This window comes from Podarcis tiliguerta, assembly GCF_965153285.1.
Source record: "Podarcis tiliguerta genome assembly, chromosome: 13".
NCBI lineage: Eukaryota > Metazoa > Chordata > Lepidosauria > Squamata > Lacertidae > Podarcis > Podarcis tiliguerta.
This window is the reverse complement of record NC_139546.1, coordinates 21401191-21411475: the sequence shown is the minus strand read 5'-3', so window position 1 is coordinate 21411475 and position 10285 is coordinate 21401191. Positions and strand designations below refer to the sequence as shown.

At 46.0% G+C, this 10285-nt stretch overlaps 1 protein-coding gene across 1 annotated transcript; it reads left to right on the top strand.

Moving 5' to 3' along the window:
- Nucleotides 1-729: 729 nt before the first annotated feature.
- SNX11 (sorting nexin 11) lies at nt 730-9736 on the top strand. Its single transcript, XM_083408799.1, has 5 exons — nt 730-1181; nt 2604-2704; nt 3610-3708; nt 6260-6472; nt 7757-9736. The coding sequence occupies exons 1-5, from the start codon at nt 1023-1025 to the stop codon at nt 7887-7889; spliced, it is 705 nt and encodes a 234-aa protein (XP_083264925.1). The 5' UTR covers nt 730-1022; the 3' UTR covers nt 7890-9736.
- Nucleotides 9737-10285: the final 549 nt, after the last annotated feature.

The following is a 10285-nucleotide window of genomic DNA, read 5'->3' as shown; positions in this document are numbered from 1 at the left end:
AAAAAATCTGCTAGTGTGGTACACAGTTGCTTAGTCACCGTGATTTCCCTCTGATTGCCCCAAGGATTCAACTCATGCTCCCATATGCCAACAATGGAGGGGGCTGTGCCTTTCATTATTTGCTCAGGCTGTGCGGTTTGGTGAGCTGGAGGACCTTTCTTTCTTTCTTTCTTTCTTTCTTTCTTTCTTTCTTTCTTTCTTTCTTTCTGAGAGCCAGCATGGTATAGTGGTTAAGAGCAGTGGACTTGTAATATGGTGAACTGAGTTCACATCCCCGCTCCTCCACATGCAGCTGCTGGGTGACCTTGGGCCAGTCACACTTCTTTGAAGTCTCTCATCCCCACTCACCTCACAGAGTGTTTGTTGTGGGGGAGGAAGGGAAAGGGGAATGTTAGCTGCTTTGAGACTCCTTAAGGGGAGTGAAAGGTGGGATATCAAGTCCAAAACTCTTCTTCTTCATCTTTCTTTCTTTCTTTCTCAATAAGATTGTGGATTCGAATTCAACCAGCCCCTCCACTCCTTTCAGAATAAGTGGGACAGAAGCTTATATACCATAGAATCTACCTATTGGAAAATGAAGGGAGAACATAATAGAGTTCTGTACATCCAAACACCATTGTTGTTTGGAGGGGCAGTTGTTAGCAGCTTAATAATGGATACAAGGAAATCTCTTCCTATAAAGAGTACTCGTTTACAGGGCATAAAAAGAGGGCAGAATTGGGAGGATAGGTCTTTTATCAGCTATTAGCCTTCATCCCCAGCACCTGGTACTTGAAGGTATTCTTACCCTCATGTTTCAAGACAATATCAGTTGCTGGCAACAAAGAAAGGAATGTGGTTGCTTCCATCCTGTGCTTTTCAACTTCCTGGGTGCCTCTGGTTGGCCATCATTGAAAAATGGTGCTGAAGTAGATGTACTTTTGGTGTGATCTAGCAAGGCTTTTTTTCTATCTGCTTAAAGAGTTTCTGTTTGTTGATGGTGTTCTTCAGGCTAGGAGTCATTATTCCTCTTAAGGTATGGGATGGGAGGCCGTGGGGGCGAGTATTGGGATTGGAGACTTTTGACTGTGTTTCCCCCGTATCCTCATGCCCAGGAGCTGACCACTGTGCGTGTCCAAGATCCTCGTGTCCAGAACGAGGGCTCCTGGAACTCTTATGTGGACTACAAAATATTCCTCCATGTAAGTATGGCAAAGCTGGAGCTGGAAGGGGTCCAAAGAGCAGCAGCTAAAGTGACTGGAAATATGGCTTGTCATCTCATGTAGAAAACATTTGTAGAACAAATTCTTCTTCTAACAAAGCCTTCTTTGCCTGGTGCTGAAATGGCCACCTCTGCTACTTCTTCAAACTGCTGCGTAAGTGAGAGTAAACGGCCTGTATTCCAGTCCCTCTGGCAACTGCACAGAATTTGGAAGAGAAGTCAACTTTGCATCGCGGGCAGGCAGAAGGCAAGAGACAGCAGGAATTCTCCTGCTATTTGTTTCTTACCTTTTCCAAAGCTATGCACAAGTGAGACAAGATGCCAAGAGAGCTCATTAGCAGGCACAGAGGGAAGAAAGATACATTTTCTCTTGCTTGTGATGGAGTTCGGAGAATGAAAGAAAGAGCAGGAGAAAATCTTGCTGCTTCTTCCCTTCTCCAGGCTGCAGTGCAAAGAAGTCTGAAAGAGACTTCTAGGAGTCATGGGTACTCTCCATTGGCACCTTATATTGGTCCACACAGCTCACTATTGTCTCCATTGGCATGCAGCAGCAGCCTTCCAAGGTTTCAGACAGGGTTCTCCCTGCCTCTGCTTGGATTGAATCTCAAACCTTCTATGTAGAAAGAAGATGTTCTGCCACTAAGCTACAACCCTAATCCAGGGATTGTGCTGGTCCTTATGCTATAACAGAGTGACCTCTGAGAAAACAGAAGCTAGCCATCTCTGGATTAGAGGATTATGTGGAGGATGGCTGGGAGTCAAACTATCTTGGGGACCTTGCCTGCTGGTTTAGAGGCTGGACCACCAGATCATGCAGATAAATAGGGGATGGCTAGCACAACAGACCCTTCATGTTACCTTTTCCTGCAGCATCTGACTGACAACTGCTAGGCTAGATGAATCTTTGGTCTGATTTCCCCTAAGACAATTTTTCTTTGGGCTCTCATCCCACTGCCTGCCTTGGCTGATCAAGTAATAATAATAATAATAATAATAATAGTCACATTTCCGAGGCCTCAATTGTAGATACCTCTCTGAGAGGCAGAAGGAAATGTAAGACAAACAAGTCTGTTGCTAATAGTTAAAGGGCACTAAAGAGAAAAGGGCCATTCTTTTAATACAAAAAAAAAAAAAAAATCAAATGGCAAGCATGCTCTTTGCTGACACAGCCTTACCTGTTGGTCAATGAAAGCTTTAGTTTAGTCATCGTAATGATTACAAGTTTGCATCTCCAGTTCTCATGGCAAAAAGTGTCTATAATGCTAGTGCTGCTTTAACAAAATGGCCAGCAGAGGGAGACAGCTTGGAAAAAGAGGCTGAGATAAGAAAATGAAAGTGTGTGTGTGTGTGTGTGTGGTGGTGGGGAAATCTCAGAGCAACACTCTCTCCTCTCATTATGCAGACCAACAGCAAAGCCTTTACAGCCAAGACATCCTGTGTACGCAGACGGTACCGTGAGTTCGTGTGGCTGAAGAAACGGCTGCAGAAAAATGCCGGCTTGGTGTAAGTGTGAAATGGCAATCTTTTCAGAGTCCGCTGTACCCACAAAGGCCCTGTTTGCTAACCCTATGAAAAACGTCACCAGGATAGGCAGGGCCTATGCCCCAATATAGCTCTGTTGAAAATAAAACTAGTTGAGGTTTCTAAATGCATTTGTTTGAATGGAAGCCTTTAAAATGTGCCTAATGAAGAGCGGCTCATTGGGAGAGCACATGCTTTGCATGCAGAGGATCTCATGTTCATTCCCTGACGTCTTAAGTTAAAAGTGATCTGGAGTAACAGTGCTGGGGAAAGGATCCCCTGCCTGACACCTTTGGAGAGCTGCTGCCAGTCAGAGATGTTACTGGCAAGAAGGAGCAATATCTACCCTGAATAAGGCTGCTTTATATGTTGATTTCTTTTGTTAGAACTTAGAAGAGGCTTGCAATTTACATTTTGCAGAGTTCATGTTACATCTATTAACTTGCAGGTTAGCCCAGCTCTGATACTGATCTAGCATCCTGGAACCTACATAAATTTTCTGTAAATCCAGCCTGATAATTTAGTGCTGAGGACCATTCAAAGACATCAGCTTCACCTTGCAGAAATGCTGAGTTTTTTGTAAGGGGACCCGTCATGCGATAACAGCTCCTGTCAAGCTTGTGGAAGATGTGCATCTCACTATGTGCTTTTGCCAGTTTCATTGCCAAAATCAAAGGAGTCGTGTGAGAGTTTGCTGGAAGTCATTTTCATTCCTGACAAGAGCAAAATGCAGGAGGTAGCTGATAGAACTAGTAGTTTCCAGAGGGGATCCCTTTTCAATAGTGCACAACAAGCTCTTGGAGACTGGAAGCATCTCTTTTCCTGTTAATGTGCACGCAACTTGACAGGAGTGTCTTCATTCTTACGCCCCCTCCCCAATCTTTCAGGCCTGTCCCAGAACTTCCAGGGAAGTCCACCTTCTTTGCAGGCAGCACTGATGAATTCATTGAGAAGCGGAGGCAAGGGCTTCAGCAGTTCCTGGAGAAGTGAGTAGAATGCAGGAACGAAGGTGGGGGAGGGCAGAGTTATGAGCTTGGATGCTGTCATACATTTGGCAGAAATGTGGGTATATGTTGGGCTTCTCCATTAGAAAGAACGTTCCCTTGAACAGTTACATTAATGTGTTCCATTCCCCATAATCTGCCCCTTTCTTTCCCCCTTCTGGCCTGGGATAAGTGCGTTTAGCTTCAGTTGCACTTCTTCTTTAATTCTTATGCTGTCCTCCTGTTAAGAAGCTTTGGGTGTAAGATGGGGTCACCCTGCTTTATCTTTGAAAGCTTCCTGTAAGGTAGCCTAGGCCAGAGAAAGACGAGTGCCTTGGCCTAGGGTTACCCAGAGGATTTTATGGTGGAAGGTCTTCTCCTAGTCCAATACATTCACTTTGCTATCTTGGCTCTCACTTGTGGAGACTGACTTAGAAATGTAGTTGGAGTGAGCAGCAGTTAGCCCAGAGTGAGCAGAGGGAGGGCAACACCTCCCTTCCTCCACTTGGCTGATCCCCACTGCAAGGAAGGTGCTCTATTTTGCTGTCAGGGGCAGTGTAACTGCTCAGTGGTTGAGTACATGCTTCACATGCAGCAGGTCTTAGATTCAGATCCTGTTATTTCCAGGTCGGCCTGGGAAAGACTCCTACCTGAACGCAGGAGAGCCATTGTCAGTGGACAGTACTGAACCATTGGTCGGACTTGGTATAAGGCAACTTCCTGTATATCTCATGGCCCTTTAAAACTTGGAGAGTTCGACATGCCAGCTCTGTGGTGCTGTCTTTCAGTATGTAGAAAATACAACAGAGCAGTTATGTGTTGTATTTCTCCTGGCCTCTACAAAGATGGTGTGCAGATGTAATCATTCAACCTGAGTATTCTCCAGGTGTCTCAAGCAATTTGTTGGGAATAACAGTTTGAGAAACATTATATCTATTTATTTTTTAAGAATAGTTATACCTTACCTTTCCACTTAAAAAAACACCTGCCATGATACCCAAAGTGACTTCCAACATGTTTTAAAGTACTAATGGGTTAGATCAGGTTGGGGAACCTATAGCCCTGCTGTACTGTACTAAACTGTACTGTACTGTGGGATCACTCATAGCCAAGATTGTCTTCCATGCAAAGGCATAGCGTGGAGAGTGCAGTGGGTGCCATGGCCCTGGGTGCAGTTTTGAGAGAAGAAGAAGAGTTTGGATTTGATATCCCGCCTTTCACTCCCCTTCAGGAGTCTCAAAGCGGCTAACAATCTCCTTTCCCTTCCTCCCCCACAACAAACACTCTGTGAGGTGAGTGGGGCTGAGAGACTTCAAAGATGTGTGACTAGCCCAAGGTCACCCAGCAGCTGCATGTGGAGGAGCGGAGACACGAACTCGGTTCCCCAGATTATGTGACTACCACTCTTAACCACTACACCACACTGGCGCAAACGGGCACCCCCACAGCAGGCTCCTTCATTGGAGCCCGGCTCTGCGCCAGAAGCTGCGCCCTGGCTGCAGCGCTTGGGGCTGGCGCAGCTCCGCCCCCAGGTCAGGCCTGACCTGAGGAGGAGAGCAGGCGAGTGGGTGGCAGCACTGTCACCCACCCTCCACAGCTGCGGCACACCTCATGCTCAGCGGCAGCAGCTTTCTCGCTGGGTCACGTCTGACCCAGGCCTGACCCAGCAGCAGAGAGCAGAAGGAGAGTGGGTAGCAGCTTCCCTGCCTCTCTCCTACCCTGACCTGTGGTGCATGGAAGGGTGCCCTCCACACCCCGCGCGCCTGCCCTGGGCAGCGTGGGCACACGCTTTGCCACTGCTTCCATGAATATGGTCTTAACAGTTTGTTTGTGGGGGCCAGTTCTGGATCTGCACATCCTTCCACAGCGGGGACATAGGTTTCCGGGCGGGAGTAGATCACGGTGAGGATTTGCCAAATGTGCCTTCCTCTTAGCTCATTTCTCCCTTTCATCCTGAGTTTGTGCCTCTTCAAAGTCCATGACGCCTTTGGTAGAGGCTATTCTCCAGCTGGAGCACTCGCAGGCCAGTGCTTCCCAGTTGTCAGTGTTTATACTGCATTTTTTGAGATTTGCCTTGAGAGAGTCTTTAAACCTCTTTTGTTTAAACCTCATTACGCTTTCCATTCTTAAGCTGGGAATAGAGTAGTTGCTTTGGAAGACGATAACCAGGCATCCGAACAACATGACCAGGCTGCTGGAATACAACTCCCATGAAGTCTTAACTTGATGGCGGAACAGAACTGTCCCTACCATTAGGCTGAGAGGTTGTCACTTTGAGCAGCAGATGCTTGGAGGTAGACAGCAGTGGCAGCCTTCACTGAACCCCATGATTGTTCTCTTTTGTAGGGCAGAGGTTTGTGTGCATTTGGCTTATCTCTCACTCCTTTAGCTAGCCTGCCGAAAGCTAAGACTTGGCTATGTGGAAGAGAAGGGCAGGAAGGGCTGCTTGATCTGGGAAGAAGTCCGAGGGAAGGCTCTCTTGTACAGAAAGCATGGCTTACCAGTTTGCTGTCCCTTTGGTTTGGTACTTACCACCTTCCATTTTCCTTTCAAGGGTGGTACAGAATGTTGTGCTCCTTTCGGATAGCCAGCTGCACCTCTTCCTCCAGAGCCAGCTCTCTATACCAGAGATTGAAGCTTGTGTCCAGGGTCGGGGCTCTCTGAGTGTCACAGATGCCATTCTCCATTACGCCATGTCAAACTGTGGTTGGGTGCAGGAGGAGGACAGCCATTCCGCTCTGCTGGCCAAAGGGGACTTCAGCAGCAGGTAATCGGAACTGGGTTTGTTGGTGCAGTTTGTACTAGATTCTGAAAACTCTGAAGTGAATCCAGAATGGAAACAGTTCCCATCTGGGGGAAAGAGAGCTGGATTGGAAGAGGAAGGTCAATATTTGAATGGGAAACCAGAGACAGGGCAGAAAAAGTAGAGTAGTGCCAGAGTTTCCAGGAACACCATGCTTTGCACCTCCTCCTCAATCAAGTGCCATCAGTCTCCTCTTTAATCAAGCAGGCAAGGCTTAGACATCATCAAGCAATTAACCACCGCACTACAGGCTTTTTCAATAGTTGGATTTCATCATTTCCTGTAATCTTAAAAAAATGGTTATGGTTTTGAGCCAAAGGGGGGTGAAGTAAATTATGGTCTTGAAAGCTTTTTTCCCTTTCAGATATAGTTTTGTTGAATTTGTTATAATATGTTTGTGTGTGTGTGTTTAGTGAGGCTTAAGTTACTGAGTACAGTATGTTCTGCAGTATCTTCCTGCTCATCTACAATTGTGTGCTGTTCTTCCATCTCCCGCTCTTCCTTAATTCACAGCGGTGCTTTGATGTTAGACTGGCTATGGTTCTTGACCAGTCAAAACAGCTACACCATACTTCCCAAGAGATGAACTGCAGCATTCTTCCATATCACACAGGATTCCTGGGTGTGCCATTTGAAAGTGTGGTACTTTGTCTCTCTAAGCAACTGTGTGCATGGGGGAATGGGGCAATCCTAACCATATTTCTCAGAGCAGGGGTGAGCAGAGGTCATGCTTGCAGGATCTGTTTTGGTTTTTACTAGAACCCCAAGATCTACCAATCAGAGTCAGGTACAAAAAAACCCCATTGTAATTAAATTGAATTTGTCAGAAATTTGTTTTCATTACCAGAACGGGGGGACGGGGACACACATACACACACACACACAATTTATTGTGCCCTCTTTCCAGCTTTCTTAATAACTGGGGTGGTGGGTGGGAGTTATTTGGTTGTTAAACAATTGGAAGCCAAAAATGCTTGCTGACCTACTTCAAATCACCTAGAGCTCTCCCAGTAGATCCTGATGTGCCATCTGCCCCACCCCTGTCTTAAACGATACATTGGCAGTGTAGATGTAAATGTGTTTGGTCAGATTCCAAACCAAGGAACTCTGGGATGTATAGTTCTGTGAAGGAACCAGAGATTTTCAACAAAGTATTATCTCTCTTCCCTTCCTTCCCCTTTTTCTTGAAACCCAACCCTCCTTTTCTCTTACCTCCTTGTTTTGAAACCCAACCCTCTTTTCCAAAAGCTCTGTGGAATCTCACCCTCATTGGAGTGACATCAGCATGGAAGACAGCCAGTTGGAGAGTCCAGATTCTGAGGAAGAGGAGCCACTTCCGGTTGACTCCGTAGCATCAGCTGACCTTGTCAAGGAACAGTGAGAGCAAGAAGGAAAAGGGCTCCATCCAGAATGTGCTTGGAGCTCGTCTCTAGCCCTTTCCTGGAACTTGCATTGCCTGTCAAAACTCCAGGGTCCAACTCCTATGCTGTAACTGGTGACCTGAGTGGGCGATCAGCCTGGACCAATGCCCGAGAAGCTGAAGCTCACGCCTAGGAATACTGCAGTAGCTGTAAATTATATGCTGTAGCTCCTGTTTTTGCAGCCTGATCCTGCCTTGTAGAAAATGAGCTGGCTTCCAGCAAGGGCATGTCAGCCTATCACTTCTTATCCCACCTTCTGTAGATTTTGGCAAACAATCCTACGCAGGAAGCTGCTCAGTTTTGTTTTGGCTGCATTCCCTTTCCCTCCCTCCTCCTCTCCATCGCTGATAGTGTTTCTCGCAGAGGCCCAGCTGTCTTTGGTTACCCTGTAGGCGTGTCAAAAACAGTTCGCCTGGGGTTGGACTTTCCTTTGTTACAGAGAGCCAGAGAGCCCACCTGCTGGTTGTGGATGCCAAGCCCACATCTGGGTTTCCCTGGCGGAGCTGCATGCAGCTGGGATGAGTGGCTGGGCACCCTCGCCAGCTCATTAGCACCAGAGCTGATTCTTCTGGTTAGAGGGTGCGAGCGTTAAGAACATAGAGGGGGAAATGAGGAGGTTATTCTGTAATGCTCTTGTGTGTTTGATGCATGCAACCCATCATGTGCTCTAGAAATAAGATGACCCCTCCATAGCCCCACCACTGTGTATCTTTGTGAGGGTATTAGATAATTTCCTTCCAATTGTCATTGCACAGACAGCGAACTAGAGGTCTTATAGAGATCCTCTGAGTTGCCCATTCTCCTTTGGGTAGAAGATAATGCAGAGCTAAAAGAAATGGGCTCAAATAGGCCGGAAGGCCTGCATGAAACATTTCTTACTTTCTCTTTTTTGCTGTTTCTTCTCCTGTGTCTCCATTGCCTCCCAAAGTTTGGTGTACTATGAAATTAGGCTTCTGGTGATACCCATACACTTCTCCGAAAACCCTTTTTAATGAAAGTTAGGAAGTTTCTTGCCCTCCAACATCAACTCTGGTGTCTGAGTGCTTTCTGCTGTAACTTGCAGATTCAGTCTGTGGGCTTCGAGTTTTGAAATGGCAGAGAAACTCCTCAATTAAAGTGCTTTGACCTGTTTTTCAGACCTCTTTCTCTCTTCAAATATCTCAATAAAACAAACATGCAAGTAAAACTGCTATCACCTGAAAAGCTCTGGTCATACGTTGCTTTTAATCGTTCATTCTCCCACTCCCCAGTCTGCCACCCAGTTATGACATATTTTATTTTTAAATGTGGAACTGAGGAGGGTGCAGAAGAGCAAAAGAAGCAAGTGTCCTCTCAAGTTCTGGTGGTGTATATAGAATGGTGTGTATAGAAAGTAATAATGGAATATCCTATTACATCCATCAACAAGCAGGCCAAGTTCAGATATACATCTCTCCAGTTGTTGCCTTTCCAGTCATTTTGACCTTAGGATGTAAGCTGCAAGGCCCTCTTCACAAGTGGTGGTGGAAGGGCACGTCCTCTTGCAGGATCTTATAGCACGGAGATCATGGGAGCATCCATGTGAGGGTGGTCAGTGGCATCTGTCTGTCCCATTTTATCAGAGTCTGCCCCCTTGAGTACTGATGAAGCAGGAAGGGATTTTGTTTCATTCATGCACACTCTCCAACAGCCACAGATTGCAGCACAGAGAAGGAGATCCCTTGCTGCAACAGGCGCACAGAGAGAACATCCTCTAAGATACTGTATATGTGAATTTTCAGAAATGTGTATACTTGCAAAAATAAAAAAGGATAACATTTCCAGGCGATGTCCATTTACAGTGCTTTGCTTTTTACCCAACCTGAGAATGTTTGATTTAACCTTTTCTCTTACAAGCAGTGCTTTAATCTGAGGCAAAGGTAAAACATTGTGCAAAATGCAGTTCCCTTGTGAATAACCTCTGCCAGCCTCATCCCACACTCGTAGCACCTATCATATTATGCATGGATTGCCAGTGGATAGTTCAGGTGCTTGGCTAGGGGCATGTTATAATAGGAGGAGTTAGAGCCAATCCAGGTTAAATATTATTATTATTTAGGAGACATTGGAGACTCCAGTGTCCCTGGTAAGGTTTTGGTTAACCTTTCACTAAAGGCATAAAAAATGGGCAGCCCTGAATATAGAAACAGGGAAGGTCTCTTATGATATTGGGGCAAACAGGAGAGTGTTTTGGTGATGGGGTGATCTGTCAGTTAGTTTTCACTTGGCATGGATATGTTTCCTTGGCTGAAAGACTGATATATCTGGAGGTAAGAAAAGGTTTTACTGGCAAGTCGGATAGGTCATGAATCTGGGATTTTTAAAAATCTTGTAGCAG

Excerpts from the sequence above, each read along its gene's own strand:
- SNX11 (XM_083408799.1), top strand. The coding sequence starts at position 1,023 with ATGGGAGGCCGTGGGGGCGAGTATTGGGATTGGAGACTTTTGACTGTG. Across the intron at positions 1,182-2,603 it reads ACTACAAAATATTCCTCCAT|ACCAACAGCAAAGCCTTTAC; the intron begins GTAAGTATGGCA and ends CTCATTATGCAG. Across the intron at positions 2,705-3,609 it reads CAGAAAAATGCCGGCTTGGT|GCCTGTCCCAGAACTTCCAG; the intron begins GTAAGTGTGAAA and ends CCAATCTTTCAG.